This window comes from Heptranchias perlo, chromosome 5 (assembly GCF_035084215.1).
Source record: "Heptranchias perlo isolate sHepPer1 chromosome 5, sHepPer1.hap1, whole genome shotgun sequence".
In the NCBI taxonomy this organism is placed as follows: domain Eukaryota; kingdom Metazoa; phylum Chordata; class Chondrichthyes; order Hexanchiformes; family Hexanchidae; genus Heptranchias; species Heptranchias perlo.
In genome coordinates, this window is record NC_090329.1 from 74,321,642 (window position 1) to 74,341,431 (window position 19,790).

Genomic DNA, 19,790 nt, shown 5'->3' on the forward strand with positions numbered 1-19,790 from the left:
CTATTCAAAAAAGGGGAGAGGAATTAACCTGGTAACCACAGGCCAGTCAGTCTAACGACAGTGGTGGGAAGACTTCTAGAGACCATTGTCAAGGACACAATTAATTTTCACTTGGAGCAGCATAAGTTAATAAGGGACAGCCAGCACCGATTTGTTTAAGGCAAAATGTGTCTGACTAACTTGATTGAATTCTTTGATGAAGTATCAGAGAGGTTTAATGAAGGTAGTGCAGTAGATGTATATATGGCCTTTCAAAAGGCATTTGATAAAGTACCACATAACAGACTTATTTGGAAAATAGAAGCACATGGGATGAAAGGGACTGTGGTAACCTGGGTATGTAATTGACTAAGGGATAGGAGACAGCGAGTAGTGGTGAATGGATGTTTTTCTGACTGGAGAGAAGTATGCAGTGAGGTCCCCCAAGAATCTGTATTAGGGCCATTGCTTTTCTTGTTATATATAAATGACCTGGACTTAGGTATAAGGAGTACAATTTCAAAGTTTGTGGATGATACAAAACTTGGCAACGTAGTAAATAGTGAGGAGCATAATAACAGACTTCAGTAGCACATAGACACGGGTGAAATGGGCCGACAGATGGCAGATGCAATTTAATGCGGATAAGTGTGAACTGATGCACTTTGGGAGGAACAACATGGAGAGGTAGTATAATCTAAATGGTACTATTTTGAGGAGGTGCATGAGCAGAGGGTGCTAGGGGTGCATATTCACAAATCTTTGAAGGTGGCAGGGCAAGTTGTTAAGGCAGTTAAGAAAGCGTATGGGATACTTGGCTTTGTAAATAGGGACATTAAATACAAAAACAAGGAAGTCATGCTAAAGCTTTACAAATCACTGGTTAGGCCTCAACTGGAGTATTGTGTATAATTTTGAGCACTACACTTTAGGAAGGATGTCAAAGCCTTGGAGAGGGTGCAGAGGATGTTTACCAGGATGATCCGGTGGATGAGGGACTTCAATTATGTGGAGAGATTGAAGAAGCTGGGATTATTTTCCGAGAGCAGAGAGTGTTAAAGGGAGACCTAATAGAGGTATTCAAAATTATGAGGGGTTTTGATAGAGCAAGTAGGGAGAAACTGTTTCCTCTGGCAAGTGGGTCGGTAACCAGAGGACATAGATTTAAAATAATTGGCAAGAGAGCTGCAGGGGAAATAAGAAGAAATTATTTCACACAGAGGGTTGTTAAGATCTGGAACACGTTGCCTGAAAGGTTGGTGGAAGCAGATTCTATAGGAACTTTCAAAAGGCAATTGGACATGTACTTGAAGAGGACTAATTTGCTGGGATGTGGGATTAAATTGGACAGCTCTTTCAAAGAGCCGGCACAGGCATGACGGGCCGAATGGCCACCTTCTGTGCTGTAAGAGTCTATGATTCTATGCAAATTCCAACAGGTCAGCAGCACACGTCATCAGGGGGCAGAAGTCTAGCTCAGTTGACATCACAACAGCCCTTAAAGTACTGAGGAAACTTAAGGCATGAGCTCATGTGGCAGTTGTTTTATTTATTTTTTTCCACCATTTAAGTGCAAAAAGCCTATTCCAGGCTATAGCAATTTTTTAATAAATAATTCAAACTTCTTCAGCCAGCAAAGAGGCCGCAGGCCATGAAAATGCAAAATGACCCTGGGGCTGAAAATCAGATGTGCGTTGTTGCTGTGGTTGAAAGTACCATTCGCCAAAGAAGCTCCAGATTCTACAAAATTGGAAAATCTAGACCAATAAATAGGTGGACAGAGCAATAGCAGATGAAATTTAATCCAGACAAGTCTAATTACTGCACAAAGGGAAACAATAGGTGACATAAGTACTCCATAAATGGTGTTGAAATAGCTAAGGATGAAAGATCTAAGGACTTTAGTCAATTTGACATGAAAGGGCTGGGGTTTTTCACTTCTGTACTCGCTAGCCAATGATTTTCTACCCATTCACTTCAATGGATGGAGAACCGCAGGCCAAGAATAATAGTGCATCATATACAGTCATGTTTAAACTGTATAGTGCTCTTGTCAACCACACTTTGAGTACTGTCCTTAGTTCTCTTCACCAAGACACATGGGAGGCTAATTATTTTTAGAGAAGAGCCACACTGATCCCTAGCGCCGTTAGACTGAGGTATAACGAGAGAATTGGGAGATTTAGGCTATTCAGCCTTAAAAGAAAATGATTGAGAAGTGACCTTATAATGATAGTAAATTGCATTATAGAGTCCTGGTTCAGGCAGAACTGATTTCTGCCTAATTTTGTAGCTCATTAAACCTCATCTGCGACATCAAGCTCAGTCTCTCAGGTGTTAGAAACAGTCCAACATGTATCATGGAGCTATTAATTTTTGACAGGATAGCCCTAACATAGATAGCATTCTCAAACACCACAGGAAACCATAAACATGCTTTTTTATATGTGATCCGGAGGTTTCTGTCCATTTAATTCTGGTAAAGTGCCTTTGTTTCACAGACTGGCTTCTCAAAGGCAAAACTGTATTTTAAAGGGTTATATGGATGTGAAAAAACATGTTTGGTGTACCAGTTAGTTACAGTTTGACCTCACCACAACAAATATAGAAAATTCCATTCTGAGAAACATGGCCCCGAAAACCCATATGCCCCAACCACTGGCACAACAATGGTGGTGCAAACAACCAGAGCTGACCCGATGGGAATTCCTGGAGTGAGCCAGTTTAAATAAAGTGGGCTAGTGCCCACTCCAGTATTGGCGAACCTGGAGCACCCTGTAGGTGGTGGGAGCCAGAAATAATGGCATTGGGCAGCCTGTGATGTCAATGCCACCAGGTCCAGCGGATGATTTAAAAAGTTAGGAAAAATGGACCACATTTCCTCACAGCAGCCGATCACTTTGCAGATAGCAGCTATGAGGAGACCAAGGACTTTCCATTTTGGTGGGCCCAAAGTCGACCAGCTTAGAGAATTATACACCTGCTTTATGCAGTACATTGGAGGCACCTAGGGCGGGACTGGCGGGAATTGTGGTAGATGACATCATCCCATTAATCCCACTTTTTTACATCACCTGGAAAGGGAACAAACAAAAGAAGTGCCCACACACTGTGCAGAAAGAAACTCACAGTACAAGAATAACTGGGCAGAGACCGAACATAACGAAGCAGTCCGAGCCCGCATGCAGCAAGACCTGGACAACATCCAGGCTTGGGCTCATAAGTGGCAAGTAACATTCGCGCCAGATAAGTGCCAGGCAATGACCATCTCCAACAAGAGAGAGTCTAACCACCTCCCCTTGACATTCAACGGCATTACCATCGCCGAATCCCCCACCATCAACATCCTGGGGTCACCATTGACCAGAAACTTTACTGGACCAGCCACATAAATACTCTGGCTGGAAGAGCAGGTCAGAGGCTGGGTATTCTGCGGTGTGTGACTCACCTCCTGACTCCCGAAAGCCTTTCCACCATCTACAAGGCACAAGTCAGGAGTGTGATGGAATACTCTCCACTTGCCTGGATGAGTGCAGCTCCAACAACACTCAAGAAGCTCAACACCATCCAGGACAAAGCAGCCCGCTTGAATGGCACCCCATCTACCACCCTAAACATTCACTCCCTTCACCACCGGTGCACAGTGGCGGCAGTGTGTACCATCCACAGGATGCACTGCAGCAATTGCCAAGGCTTCTTCGACAGCACCTCCCAAACCGGTGACCTCTGTCACCTAGAAGGACAAGAGCATCTGGCACATGGGAACAACACCACCTGCACGTTCCCCTCCAAGTCACACACCATCCCGACTTGGAAATATATCGCCGTTCCTTCATCGTCGCTGGGTCAAAATCCTGGAACTCCCTTCCTAACAGCACTGTGGGAGAACCTTCATCACACGGACTGCAGCGGTTCAAGAAGGCGGCTCACCATCACCTTCTCAAGGACAATTAGGGATGGGCAATAAATGCCGGCCTCGCCAGCGACGCCCACATCCCATGAACGAATAAAAAAAAATAAAATAAACAGTCCTGTCGTAATTACCACCTCCACCCACTGCTATTAAGCTCCAGATGCCCCACAAACATTGCAGGTTTACAGAGCCATATGTCCACCTTTTTAAAGCCAATTAAGCAAAATCACTTGGCAGTTTGGTGTGTTTAACCCCATGATGAACTGCTTCAAAGCTAATATGTGCCTTGAACAATAATCACTTATGCTTCTGTAAATGTCTCCATCTGTGAATAGTTTTGGTATACTTTTCTTTTACAGTAGAATTTGACTTGACTGATATCAGTCATTCTCTGAAGTACTGTGGGTGCATAGTGGAAAGACCTGTGTAATCCAGGGACAATAAACAGCTCTTATCATTCACGCAGGGCATATTATCCCAGATTTATGTAAGATCTTGCTTCAGTTCATGGGAAGTGTGGGCTTACCTATGGGAGCTGGCTATTGTATTGGGCATGAGAAAAAAATATCTACAGAAGCCTGAATCATAAAAAACTGGTCCTTGCTGCATGTCAGGATCACTGATCAAAACTTAACTGAGCACTATTGGGCAGCAACCCACTGCATGTGGAAGGTATATCAAAATAAATAATTTGTTCCTTAAGTAGGTTATTTCCAGTTATATTATTCTCCACATACTAAACTTCCAGGCATTTGTGTGAATCAGCAGAGTTGTGTCTGTAATTAGCAGAGGCTATTTCAAATTTGATAAATTATTTAAATTGTTTAAATCAAGTATGTCTACCTCATTAGGTTATGGAGCATGAGGTCCCAATCATCGCACAACAAAGGTAACATAAAAATTTTAAATGATTAATATCGCTATTGATGCCTTGAGCCATTTATTGGTAAGTCAGAACATCATAGCAATATGGAATCCACAATTCACAATGGAGGTTAGCATATGTTGGCAGATCATTTTTGTCCTTTTGCTGGAAATGGCTTCACACTTGCCATAAAACTACTGGTAGTGACATGATTATTTACATCAATGTTCAAGATCTGGCTGAGTTCCTCAGGACTCCTCTGGATAAAATTCACTGGACTGAATTTTCCTCCCACTGGTAGGTTAGCAGTAGAGCAAGAATATCACCCTCCAATGTGAATCTAGTGCTAAGATCCCCCACCCTCACTTACTATGCAACAGTAAGAAAGAACTTGCATTTATATAGTGCCTTTCATGACCTCAGGACATCCCAAAGCATTTTACAGCCAATGAAGTACTTTTGAAGTGTAGTCACTGTTGTAATGTAGGAAACAGGAACAACATCTTGCATTTATATAGCACCTTTAATGTGGAAAAAATGCCTCAAGGTGCAAGGAAAAATTGAATGCTGAGCTAAAGAAGGAGACATTAGGAGGGATGACCAAAAGATTGGTCAACGAGATGAGTTTTAAGGAGATCTTAGGGAGGAGAGGGAGGTAGTGGGAATTTCAGAGCATACTGTCTAGGCGGCTGAAGGTACAGCTGCCAATAGCCTCTGGCTGTGATCAAAATACTCTGGGCCCCACAAGTTGTGGACTCCCCTGCTTCGGACCTCTACCCACCCTCATTTCCTCCAGAATCTCCTTCATGCTGGCAAGCGGCCAAGGGTCTGATTTTCTGGATGTCGGCAACATGTTAATGAGGCCCGGGAGTTAAAATAGTCCAGGTCTCAAATTTCCTCCAGTGAATGCATTTTGCACTTGCTCCGCCATGCGTCGGCTGAAACCCATCGACCACTTGGTTTCAGTCTTACCAAGGTTTAACTAGAGAAAGTTGCAGCTCATCCACAAATGTATATCGGACAAGCAGTCTGACCACACAAAAGCAATGGAGGGGTCAAGGGGTGGTGGTGTGGTACAGCTGTCTGTCAACAGCATACACAATGGCCTAAATTTTAACCCGGAAGAACAGGTGTGTTGGGAGTGGGGGAGCAATAAAAAATTTAAAAGTTTGGAGCAGAGAACAAATCCTGGCTCCAACCCGTCGAATTCCGCATTTAACCCAGACACGGGCAGACTCGGCCATCTGAAAAGGGAGGCAGCCTTATGGGTACCAGTTGAAGTGGGGGGGGAGGGGCAACAGGTGAGACATGGGAGCACTTTGAGTGCCGTCCCCACTTCCATGTCCCCTTTTGCCATCATCCCCCTCCTGGACCAGGCCCACATCACCCCTACCACTCTGCTGGTAAACAGTTTGGAGGACATGTGTGATGCCTTGTAAGGCCAGTGCTAATGTATCTGTCTGCCGAGGTGTGAGTATCTGCGCTGGTGCGTGGCTCGCTAAGATGTGACGCTGCGCCCTCGGAGGCAGGGAGCTCCTCTGACGAATCACTCTCGTCCACGTCTTCAGTCCGTGATGCCCCTGGAAGAGAACATTTAGCAATATTAAGATCCATCGCAGTGATGAGCATACTGAGGTGTGCAATAGGTCAATCATTGATATCATCAATCCATTTTTTGTGTGAGGGATGTTAAAGTTCTATCACCAGGCGTTTGCACGGTGCCAGTCTTGGCAATCCCGACGACCAAGCACGCCACCGTTTGGCTTATCTCCATGGCCTCCTCCTCCGCCTCTCTAAGGACCACGATTTGTGGAGGCCCCCCTCCAGTCCGACTCCTCTCTCGTGCACTTTGCGCTCTCTTCTACAAGGGGAGAAAGTACAGATGTGTGAGTGAGTGTGACCAGGCCCCTTGATGGATGCATTGCTCTGGGTCAGGCTGACAATAAATGAGATGCATCAGAGGGTGAGTATCAGACAGATTGCATCAGGATTGGGGTGAGTGGGACCGATGGGTGCACAAATGGAGGGGTAAAGAAGTGCACAGAAAGTGGAGGTAACTTGACATTGAGCCTTAAGTGGGTGTGAGGAGTGATATGATGGAGTAGGCTTCGCAGGGCAGTGTGAGGGGGGGAATAATGTTCACCACAAAATGCAGGTCAATCAGTAGCTGTACTCATTTTTCCTGACCTGATTAGGTCATTAAGTCGCTTCCTGCACTGCAGCCATGACCTGGGCACCGCGCTCCTGCTGCTTACCTGTTCTGCCACCTCCAGCCACGCCTTCTTCGTGGCAGAACCAGGTTTCTTCCTCCTGTCAGGTGGGTATAGCACCATCCTCCTTTTTCTGACAGCACCCAGTAGTGTCTCCAGGGCGGCGTCTGAGAACCTGGGTGCTGGCTTTGCTCTAGACGTTCCATTGTGATTTTTCCTCCTTTTTCCTTCAAAATATATAGTTGAAGTGGCCCTTTAAATAGTGGGCTTTAAACACGTCATGCGGGTGCGCAGTACGCCCGCTGTGCAGCTTGAGGACACAAAACCCAGAAGGTGCAGTTAAGCAGCTTCAATTGAGTCGCAATCACTCTGGAACACGCACGGAAATTTTTTCCGGATTTCCCACCCACTTATTGACTCCCCTGCTGAGGTCTCGGCTCATTGTTAAAATTTGGGCCCATATCTGTGAATGTTGTCACCAAAGGCAACGTGTAGATGAGGAAGAGGAGGAGCCAAGGATAGATTCTTGGAAGACTCCAGAGGTAATGATGCAGGATGGAAAGAGAAGCCATTGCTGGAGATGCTCTGGCTATGATCAGATAAGTAAGAGTGGAACCAACCAACGGAAGAAAGTCATTAGAAGAGAATGGTGTGGTGGACCAGTCAAAGGCTGCAGAGAGAACCAGGAGGGATAGTGCACCAAGGTCACAGTCACAAAGGATTTCACTTGTGACTGGTTAGGGCTGTTTCACTGCTGTATCAGGAACAGAAACCTGATTGAAGAGATTCAAATATAAAATTGCGGGAAAGATGAGCACCGATTTGGGAGGTGAAAATGTATGCAAGAACTTTGGAGAGGAAAGGGAGAGAGGAGATGGAACAGTAGATTTCAAGGACATGGGTGGAGGGTGGGTTTTTTGAGGAGGGGGTGATGATGGCAGTTTGAGAGGGAAGGGGACAGTACCTGAGGAGAGGGAACCATTTACAATATCAGCTAACATGGGGTCAGGATGAGAAGTTGGATGGTTATCAGTTTAATGGGAATGGGGTCAAGAGAGCTGGAGGTGGGTCTCATGGCCAATATGAGGTTGGAAAGGGCATGAAAGGGGGGAAAGCAGCCTTTTGGTCACCGATCAGCAGAAAGGTATATGACCTTCTTGCTCTATAGACCATTGTGAGTGGGTATGAGAGCAACAGGAAGAGAAGCCTTCGACGATACGGTACTCTAAGAGCCTCCAATCTAGCCTCTCCCATACCCCCATCTTCCTCCTCTTTATAACATTAAAAGAGATATTCCCATTAGGAAATCCATGTCCCCTGTGCAAATCAGTACTTTGAGCAGAGATGCTTAAAAGCTCCGAAGTACTAAGGAGATCTGTATGCAGGTAAAGTAACGCCAACCTTCAGCTCAGGGATACCTTCCCGCATCTCCTACTGAAACTTATATAATGGCAGTAATTATTTGGGGCGGAAGTTGAGGTAAATGGGTCAGAGGGGGTAGCCACACCCACTTAAGCCCAATTATGAGTAGATTGGGCTCCCAGCAGGCCTTAAAAGGGACTGACACTTTATTGGAAGGATAATTCAATCCAACATCTTTGACAGAGTACAGGAAGATTTTACAATCCTATCTGTTGATGGACATAATCTACAACCATCAGAGAAATATGTTACAGGATATAAGATTTAAAACTTTTTAGGGTAATAAACTTTGAGATTCAAGTTGCTTTGAATCTTGTGCTCTATCAGATTTGTTTTGAATGTTGGGTTTTTCTTGTTTGAAGGATCTCAGGAGTATCCACCCTGTACTCATTTTGAATTGTTTATCCATTCAAACATCTACCATGACTAAAAACAAGAAATGGCAAAGAGAGATGAATACAATGTTTAATTTTCAATACTATATTTATAATATAACATTTTGATATATGAAAAGGCACAACAAAATGTGTATATAAAATGCTTGCTTAAGAGTTTGTTCATTGGTTATAATTAGCCTAAAAATAAATGATACATGCTTGTTCAACCTTTCCAACATTTTTGGCATTTCAATAACAGACAGTTATGGTTTCAAAATTTTAGACATTTTCTTGGCAAATGTAGAAGTAACAACCAGCATAGACATGAGTACAACACTGACTTTCATTAAAATAGCAACCTCCCAGACTTTTTATCCTTGTAGTTTTTTATTACTTCACTTCTTAGATTCCCCACATTTTTTTCTTTAGTCCTTCAATTTTGTCACAACTATAAGGGGTTTTTACTGTTTCTCGGGCTTATTATAGGTCAGCCAGTTATGTTTTTCCTGAGCTGCCCTGCCCACTGTGCGGTTGCGAATCGCTTTCCCCTTCCTGATTCTGAGCTGAGGACTTATCGGGCGGTATCAAGGACAGACGAACAGACCAGTGGATTGGTACAAGGAAAACGAATGTTTATTAATAAGAAAACTAAAACTACAAGGTAAACAGTATTATACAGAAGATAAAAGAAATCGCTATGGATGCAATACAGTCTTACACTTAACGGGGTGGAAGAAACGGACACATCGAGGGAAAATTCTAAAACCACAATTTTAGCAATACCCCTTTAACTCCCACCCTTACACCTAGCTAGGTTGTCTTGTGGCGGCCAGAAAATTAATGCTCACCGGTGAAACAGATGAAAAGGCCTGGCCCCTGTGCCCTGCTGCTGCCGTCGACATGTGGTTGCGAGGTTTACTGGATGGCCTTCCTTCTTAGTTGCTAGCAGGCATACAGGACACCGGGCCAAGAGGCGAAGAGAAGAGAGAGAGCGAGATTCTGGGAAGCCCCAGTTATATCCTCCCGGTATCAGGTTTTTTTCATGCCTCATCAGCTTGCTCCATTGTTCGATTTGAGCACGAAAACGTAAGACAAAGGACCCCAATCTCTGGCCTATTTACATAATGGCCGGTATCTGTACTGATGAGTTCCATAACTGCCTTCCATTGTTCCTGAATGTTCCTTGATGGTTCACCTTAGGTGAGATTACTTCTGATGGCTTGCCTCAGGGCGTGAATGCAACTGCTTGTCTCCCTGCATTGTTCAAAAAAAATCCCTGTCTGCCCTTGTGGAAAGGTGTCCAGTTTCAAATGCTGCAGGCCTTTGGCCATGTGTCTGACTGCAGCCATTTTGAGAGACCCTGGCTTGTTTAGAACACAGTCACACCAGGGTTATTTTTTTAATAACTCCAATAAATCTTCGGTGGGGGGGAACATGTGAAATTTTGCGAATCCCTTCACAACAATACATTAATACACTTCCTGCCTAGCGTGGTTGTGTCTTCGCTCTTCTGAAATGTACCAGTTTCCGAATGGTCACCAAGTACTCTTTTCATTCTCCAAATGCTCTTGTTGACTTAGTTTTCTTCTTCTTCTTCAATTTTTTTTAAACTTTGACCTGTCTCTACAACCCATCACCCCTCAAAAAAGAAAAAAAATGAAAAAAGTACAGAAGGTGTTATATTTTTCTTGAACACTAACAAATCATTAAAATTATATCTAAACTCCTGAAGTCAAGGGAAGCAGGGTGCAGTAACTGAAATAGAGTTTATCACTTCCTTTTTGTCATACTAGGCCTGAGAGGCAGTAGTGCTTCCACCCACTGATCCGGTTTGGATATCATGTCCTTCCAGAGAGCGGCCTCCTCTTCATTTGAGTCCATCCAGTCCACACTTTGGCCATAGCTATTCCCTTTGGAGAAGAAACAATACAAAAACAATCTTAAAGAAGATGGATATCAGTTGGAAGTTGAATATATTCAACACAGAATCCTTATTGTATTTCAGTTTAATAAAATGAAGCACACCTAAGCATTCTTTGAGGAGGTGAATTATTACAGAGTGGTTAGAATGTGGAACTTACTACCACATGGAGTGATTGAAGCAGATAGCATTGATATATATTTAATGGGAGGCTTAATGCAAACATGAGGGAGAAAGGAATAGAGAATAGGGGGCAGGGAGAGAAGAGATCATTAGAGTGGAGGAGGCTCATGTGGAACATAAACACCAGCAAGACCAGCCGAATTGCCTGTATCTGTGCTGTAGATTCAATGTAATTCCATGTAATATAGAATCTTGAGCCAACACTTGGCCAATATCATCATCGCTCTTCAATGCAGGCGCCTCAGGCTTGACATCAAAACCAACACCAATATACAAGATAAAGCAGCCTCATCCATTAAGCTGATCCATTGAAACTACTACTAGTAATGTTATCAATTTTACTTGTGTTAGAGATATTAAAGAGGGGAACTGACGTTATGTTAAATGAACTTCCAACCAACTTCATAACTGAGTTTAACTTTAGAAAGACTGAAATGTCAGCAACAACTTTATTAGAGTTATAGAAAGCATATGAGGTCGACAACTAGATTTACTATGTCACCGTGGTAGCATATTGATAGGAAAAAAGACTGTGGTTTAGTGGGTTAGAACACTGTTCTTTCATCATTGGGATCTAGCTTTAATGCCAACACAGGGCAATAGGATGAAAATCTCCTGTCTGCTTTTTGCAAGGGTCTCAAGTGAAATAATTTTGGACAGGCTCAAATTTGTTCTTTGTTGGTGGATGTTCACAGAGCAAACTGACCATCATTTATCACCAATTGGCAGCCTTACCGCAGAGAGTCTGCTGTGAGAAGTGGAAAATGTCTCTGATACCGTAGGGTTGATCTGAGATTGAGGTAAGATATGGATGTGACAGAAAAGAAGGAGATTTACTCCATATGCTATAACTGACCTGGGAGTGCATTCCCCAGGACTGATATCTCTCATACTGATGAGCACAAAATCACACAAAACAAGTTAGTTAGCTAGAAAACTGAATTTAACTTGGACCTTTTAAAAGTTAAATGGCACACACTTTAGGATGTGTGCACAATTTTGTAAGATTGTTGGAACAGCTGTTTAATGATGACTGTAACACTTTCTTTAATAGCAAGCAAGACTGGGAAATTGGGACTTGCGATAGTGTACTGCAAACAGCATGCAATGTAACCATGAAATAGGAAATTGTTTTCCAAAGGAAAAACACCTTTCAAAAACCCCAATTATCACTGGTCACAACAAGAAGATAGGTAGAGCAGCTCTTTTCAGCTATGCAGTACCCTAGAGAGAGCACATTTTAAAATTTGCATCTTATTTAGGGAAAAGCAGTGATTGAACTGTTAAATATATTACAGAATATAAGATTGCCTCTGTATGTCAGGTAACCAAACTCTTATCTTCCACAGCACTACAATCTGGTGTAAGTAAATTGCAGACAGAAGATTACAATTCAAACTTTTCATACCAGTGCCTAGATTAAGGCGAACTCCTCCAAGAAACTGATTGGTGAAGGTTTCATGGTCCCAGATGGATAGTTCTGCACAGGCCTCCATTATTTCATCCAGCCTGAAGCCATCGTATACCATGGTGTGGTTATAGATTGGATCAAGGCTTTTCTTTACCACTCGGGTCTTCTGCCTGCTCTTCCTACTAGTATCTGGTAAAATATAACTAAAAGGAAAGAAGCAATAAGAAAATGACAGTGAACATCTTCAGTCCTTTACTTGCCGGCATTATACAATTTCTACAACTATACATTTGTTTTCAAGCTGTGCTGTAACGCAACCAAAAGATTTTGTTGAGGTCCAAATTCTGTTACACATTTTTTACCTTAGAAACTATTCAGCTGCTGTAAAAAGGCAAAAATGTTATGACTTTATGTAGAATGTGTGCAAACTCCCTTATACTAAGCAGATACATGACAGAACCAATCTATTTTGAAAGCACAAAATAAAGCTAATGAAATTCTGTATTTTACAAATCCTAGTTTTCCCATAGCTTCATGCAGTGTGAAACAAATCACATTAATGTATTAAAAAGGGAACAGTCATAAAAAAAAATGCTGCAATATATAAGCTGTAGGGACAGAATTGCTAATTCGCAAGAACCATAATTGTTTTCCACTTCAATTGTTGGTCCATAGAACAATTTTTGTATTAAAAACATAACTTTTGTTATGGTGAAGAGGCATAGACTAAGGATTAACATCAAAAGAATGAAGGGGGCTGTTAAAAGAACTTTTTTCACACAGAGACTACTAGAACATGGGACGCTTTACCACAAATAACTATTGAGGTATTGTATAGCTACACAGTTTCTAGAGGGGAGAGAAGAGATGAAAAATTGAAACACACTCATCACTTCTCAGACAGAATTACAATTTTTAGAAGTACTTGGACAACAGGAAATATTCTGACCCAATTTGCCAAGAAAATTTCATACCTAATAATAGAATTGATTCAGTATCAGAACTGGTTGCCTTTCAATCATCTCTTTCTGAACTTTATCTTCGATGTTCTCAAGAGTATAAAATCAGGAAGAGATGCAAACTGATTACAATGGAGCTCCCTGAAGATCAACTCATTTAACATCAAAAACGTTCCACATACAAAACTTACTACTGCAGTCCGTTAAAATCATTAAAAGCAAATATTCTAGTCTGTAAATGTCAGTATGGGGTCACATAAGATCAAATTCCCTGCCTCCTTGCCAGAGCCAAATAACGTATCAATCTCTAGGTGAGTAGGATCATAAAATTTACAGCACAGAAGGAGACCATTCAGCCCATCACATCTGTGCCAGTGCTAGTTCTTCATCTGAAGCTGTCTACTCAAATCCTATTTCCTTCCATTTTCCCTGAGTCCTTTTATATTTATCCTTTTCAAATACTTATCCATTTCTCTGCTATATGATGTTATAATCACTAACTCAATAGCTATTTGTGGTAAAGTGTTCCATGTTCTAGTAAACTCTGTGTGAAAAAAATTCTTCTTACATCTTCCTTCATCCTTTTAATGTTAATCCTTAGTCTATGCCTCTTGTTACTGATTCACCATCCAGTGGGAACAATCCCTCACTATTTACCCTCTCAATATCTTAATTTTGAAAACCTCAATTAGATCCCTCTTAATCCCCTCTGTCCCAGTGAAAAAGGTTCAAGTTTTCTAGCCTTTTTTCATAAATATAATTCATGTGAATCTTCACTGTACTCTTCCCATGGCTCTGATATCATTCCTGTAATGGAGTGCCCAAAACTCCACAAAATACTTTAACTGTAGCTTAACTAATGTCTTATACACATTTAACATAATTTCTTTGCTTTTATATTCAATACTATGATGTATAAAACTCAGAATCCCATTTGATTTTTTATGGCCTTTCTTATCTGGATTTCTACCTTTTGATTTTCTGTTCCCCCACTCTGTTAACATTCTTACCAATGAGGACATACTTGCTTTTCATCCCCACATATACTCGTCATCAAATTACATTAACTACCTGTATGCCCATTCCAGTAGTCAGTCTAATTCTTCCTGATATCTGCATTCTTCTTCATAATTTGCCATGTCCCCTAATTTGGTATAATCAGAAAACTTTGATATAATTCCTCTTGTGTCTATGTCCAATCATTTATGTAAGTGGAAAGCAAAAGAGATCCCAGCACAGATCTCTGGGACCCACCAATCCAAACTACATCCACTTACCCTTATTCTTTGCTTTCTGTCCCCTAACAATCCCTCCATCGTGTAGCTACATTTCCTTTAATACCATAGGTGCAATTTTGATCTGCTTACTACTACATTTGCGCTCGAAAAGGAGACGGTAGCAGACAGAAATTAAAGTGTTAGTTCCTACCACCCAGTTGTTGCTGATTTTAAACTGGCCTGATTTTACAGGTGAAACAGGAGCCTCATCAATAAATTCAAATTGGGGTCAAATGACATAATTATGATGCTAATGCCACTTTTTGACCTTACCATCTGACTCATGACACTTCCTTCTTGTGCCAACCAACTAAGAGTGGTACAAATCCTGAGGCAGTCATTTCAAGTTCTATTCAAATGGACCCTGAGTTGTTTTCAGTCAAAGCTGTATACAGCTTTTGGAGACATCTTTCTTCCAATAGGTTATGGGCTTTTGACCTTAAAGGGTTTAAAAGCGCATTTAGTCGATATTGTCAATTCTGAACTGTTAAGAGGCTTCTGACATTTCAGTTTTTCTTAACGGGCATCCTTCTATGAATCCCACTCTGGGAGAAGGATAAGGAAAAAGAAGAGGAACAGGAGGAAGGAACAAACAGAGCTGCAGCTGGAGGGAGAGCATATAGAAGGAGACATTCTCAAAGAAATCCTTAATAGCCCAACAAAAAATATGCCTACAGTTCTCTGAGGAATAATGCATAAGGAAGCATCAATTCTCCAAGGCAGGCAGCGATAGAGTTCATTTCAATGTTATGAAGCATGATTTTCTTGTTAAAATACTAAATCAATTTGTTTGAATTTTAAAATCTTTGAAAACCCCAAGAACAAATATAAATTCTGCTTTTAAAGTGTGCCTTTAAAAGGAAAAGGAGCGTCATGATTTAATGTCCTCTTATAACCTCTATAGCGTCTTGACTAAATTCAGTGCTGTTATGCAGAGCATCACCAGAGACAGTTTTAAATTTATTCCTTGCATGTTCTTTTTAATGTTTCTAAATAGCAATAGTATAAAAAATTATACTGTTTTGATTCCAGCAGAACTTACCACCTCACAAATGAGTCTACACCACCAGGCTTTAATGGCTGCAATTGCTTTGCTCCTTTCAGCCATATGTGAACTTCCCCATTGGGTGGTTTATTCCCACCTAAAGCAATTTGCAAATTACACATTATCAGTTATACATTGTTTGCTTCAAGAGATCTTGAATAACATAATATCTGAAGCTTCAATGAATGGTTTGTGTACTTTCTCATCAAAATGTAGATAGACTGAGAGATTAAAGTATAAGATTTAAAACTAAACTCTTCATCATATCATCTTTTTACTGCAATTCACAACACATGCAAGTCTGTTATTGCTATTTAATCATATATGCAGAAAAATTACTGTATTTCACTTAACAGCCCAATTTACCTAGACGTGGGGGAGGAGGAGAAGCATGTGACTTTTCAGATTCTGAACAAAATTAATTGCAGTAGCAAGACAGAATTTCAGAACACTTTTTTTCTTGATTACATTTAATGCTGCTTTCTCAAGAGAATAGTTTCTTGTGATCAGTGGCTTATTCAATGGCATCATCTTGCTCTTCTAATAAAGTTTTCTTTTAACCTTGAATGCCAGCATTATATTGGTACAGGGAGTATTTATGGGATGGTCACAACTGATTATCATCTTGTAATCTGAAGCAATTATAATCCTGAAAAAGATAATTAAACTGCATTGCTAGATGCTAGGATATTTTTGAGGGGAGACAGAAACCGTTACAGTCAAGTTTATTGCGGTATAAACTTTGTAGTATATATAAGGTAAAGTCTTGCTTATCTTTCTGCAGACCCAAGTGGCCTGAAGCACAATATTTTGGACAGCTGTAGACCAATTCCATACGTAGTATTTTTGAAGAGTGAAACACATGATTTAATTAATGTGCGATTGAAGACACTGATCTAAAATTGTTACTAATGAAAGGAAGATTACCTGCTGACACTGCTGGAACATACTTGAGTGCCACACAGATTTCTCCTTGATTGATGTTTCCTTCAGGTAGACTGGATGGCTGAAAGTGTATAGAAGCTACATCACATAAAATTAAGTACAGGTGGCAGCCCCTAGTATAAATACATTCTAAATAACTCAGATGTTTTTGATACGTATTACAAATATAGATACCCCCAACAATTTATACTCTAATTATACTTCCATTTTTAATAGCGCAACGTTCAGCTGGTAGACCTGAGTTATACTGCCAGTTGCATCTTGCACTGAATTTAGCAATAAGGGTCACTGCACATGCATGCTTGGATAGCTGTGTAGAGTTCCATGCCCTAGGATAATTTTTAATCTTATGAGCAGGTGGGCAAGAACATTCACTTTCTACTACCGCTAAAAACTCAGGAATTAGGTTTATAGGGCGCTAAATTGGGCCATGTAGCGGCTGTTGTTTTGGCGCTACACGGCCTCTCCGACATCCAAGATGGCGTCTTGGATGCGCATGCACGTTTCCTGCGTGAAGTGCGCCAGACGCCATTTTGGTATAGGAGTTAGCACAGGCGCATATAACGAACGGTGGAATCATGTAAAGTAGGGAGAAAATGGCTTCAATCAGTGTGCAACGCTGATTGAAAGTGACAGACACCATTTTGAGACTTAACACTCAACTCAACGCACAGTCTTAACCCCGACCATCTGAACGTGTCTTAGAGTACCTGGAGGGACCATGTAGGATTTACAGGTTAGTTACTGGATTATTGCTTCTGGCTGCTGAGACATTTGTAACTGTTTTTGGAGGTCTCCTACACTTGAATACTAGGACTAGGGGACATAGCCTAAAATTTAGAGCCAGGACGTGCAGGAGCGAAGGTAGGAAATGCTTCTACACGCAAAGGGTGGGAGATGTTTGGAATTCTCTTCTGCAGACAGCAGTTGATGCTAGCTCACTTGTGAAAGTTAAATCTGAGATTGATAGATTTCTGTGAACCAAGGGTACTAAGGGATATGGGGCTAAGGTGGGTATATGGAGTTAGGTCACCATGATCTCAGTGAATGGTGGAACAGGCTCGAGAGGCTAAATGCCACTTCCACTTGCTGCCTCTTGTTCTGCGCCCCTTCACCTGCAAGAAAGCAGGACATGTGTCTGGGTGATGTGCCTGTCATGATTGAATAGCTGCCAGTGTGTGTGGCCTGTGAGTTGTGGGTGGGCAGCTTGAAACAATGGTAATGTGTAAGGGTCAGAGGAAGCATCTGGTTGGAAGAGTTGAGTACTGATGGAAAGAGTTTGTTGGTATGTGGGTGATGGGGGGTGTAGTGCGTGGTGCAGTTAGTATGAGATGCCACTTGACAGTTGACCTCACTCACCTTGACCACACAGGTCAAAGCATTGAACTTCTTCCTGCACTGCATCCATGTTTATGATGCTGTGCGCCTGGCATTGACTTCCTCCCACATTGCCTCCCACTGTCTTTTGGATATATGTCTGGAGGGCCTCTTGCTTCCCCCCCCCCCTCCCCCCCCCCCCCTGCCCTGTGTATATAGGATGTCCCTCCTTCTGTCCACCTCATGTACCAAGGTCTCTAGTGCATCAGCAGAGAACCTTAGTGCACACTCTCGCAGGCCTGGTACCAACTCAGATTGGCAAATTGGTGAGGTCTGGCATACAGATTGGAGGATGTCGGATTTAGTAATGCGCAACCTTCATTCAATGTTTTAACATAATTCAGCAGTGTGTAAACATAGGGATGGGACCTGCATCTGTGTTTTATGTGTGCGATGTCTGATCTCCGTTCAGACTCTGTGCAGACAGTAGACTGTTATTTTCAGCAAATAGCGACCTTTAAGAGATTTCTAAGAAACATCCTCTCTTTAAGAGATTGAGCTCCCCCTGGTGGTGGAAAGTGCGAGGCTTGGAATGGAACGCTGATTGCAGGTAAGTCCTTGGATGGGCCGAAACTTGCGTCCTGCCTGCGCAGGGGTCGTTGGGCGCAGGTTAATAGCGCATCACGCTACCTACGCCCAAAAACGGCCCCTATCCAATTTTTTTCCCCCCATAAAGTTTTTGGACACTTAAAATGTGGCTATGCACCAGTGTCACATTTCAGGATTTTTTGACTATTTTTCCACAAAAAGGATTTGAAAAAGAGTTACTTTTAATGTTGGATTTTTAAAAGCAATGTGTATTCTCACAAATTTAATATTCTGATTCAAAGTTATTCTCCCAGAGTCAGCTTCTCTGGGTAACCTTGGTTTGCTGTTGTTATATGGAGAAATTAGGATTAAATGTGCTTGAAATTCATAGAAGTCTAAAGGGGCAATTTTAACCCAACCCACCTATTGAAAACTGGGTATAAAACCGTCCAGGGTACTCACCAGCCAACATCCTGCTTTCTTCCCACAGGCTTTGATTTTACCCTGCTCTTCTGAGCAGATGAGAAGGACATTCACCGGAAACTTGTGAAGTCCTTTTTTAGATATGTAGATCGGGCTCAGATAACGTCATCGGGGCTCGACTACTATTTTAACCATGGGCCTGAGCAGGGAAGCAGCTCTGGCTTTTTACTTTTTCTTTTTACTTTTTTTTAAACTTTCCTTGTGGGGCCAGAGGGAGCAGGAGTGCTCCTCTGCACCCCACAAGAAAATTATACGCCTCCCCTGCCCCGAGCTCCCCTATATTACGAAACCTTCTGAAACCCTTCCCTCGTGGCACACTCCATTTACCTGAGTGCCGGTGACCTCCCGGTGGTGGCCTCCTGCTGCCCAACATTTTGCTCCCATCCGATGGCCAAGTGCTGCTTCCCACTGGTTCTGGGAGATTTTAACTCGTTGCTCAGGTCAGGACAGCTTAGCCCCTGCCCGCCCAATTCCTCCCCAAGTTAAAATGAGGGCTCAAGAGTCACAATACAGGATAATAAGTTCCCAATACAGTGTTCTCTGTCTACAAATTACAGACTTTCAGGGGTTCACTAGAGTATTTAATTTTACACCATTTTCCAAGATATTAAGATTAAAACCAACTGACTCAAGAGGACTGATTGTTGGTCACTTGTATGGTTAAAAATATACATCTCATGGAAAAGGCAAATGTTACCTTGGACTGCAAGTTGTACCAGTTTAGTACATCATTGCTCCAGTCCCAATTCCTCATCTCCACCTCTGTTTCTCCAAGGAACACATTTCGACCAAGAGTATCATTGTGCCACACAGAGAGATTCAGTGTTCGATTCTGAAGTTCTTGTTTCTGTATTTTGTACTGAAAAGAATAGCTCAGTAAATATTAACTCAACCA

The 19,790-nt window shown here is 42.0% G+C and overlaps 1 protein-coding gene across 5 annotated transcripts in view; it reads right to left on the bottom strand.

The window, feature by feature from the left end:
- Window positions 1-9,376: 9,376 nt before the first annotated feature.
- LOC137321865 (synaptotagmin-like protein 2) overlaps window positions 9,377-19,790 on the bottom strand; it is a 208,894-nt gene continuing 198,480 nt past the window's right edge. For all 5 annotated transcript variants that reach the window (XM_067984670.1, XM_067984666.1, XM_067984668.1 and 2 more), the window contains 5 exons: window positions 19,593-19,754; window positions 16,490-16,568; window positions 15,560-15,659; window positions 12,279-12,484; window positions 9,377-10,676 (listed from right to left, as the gene is read on the bottom strand). In XM_067984670.1, the coding sequence (XP_067840771.1) occupies window positions 10,537-10,676; window positions 12,279-12,484; window positions 15,560-15,659; window positions 16,490-16,568; window positions 19,593-19,754 (687 nt within the window). In that variant the 3' untranslated portion in view covers window positions 9,377-10,536. The remainder of the gene's footprint in view (window positions 10,677-12,278; window positions 12,485-15,559; window positions 15,660-16,489; window positions 16,569-19,592; window positions 19,755-19,790) is intronic.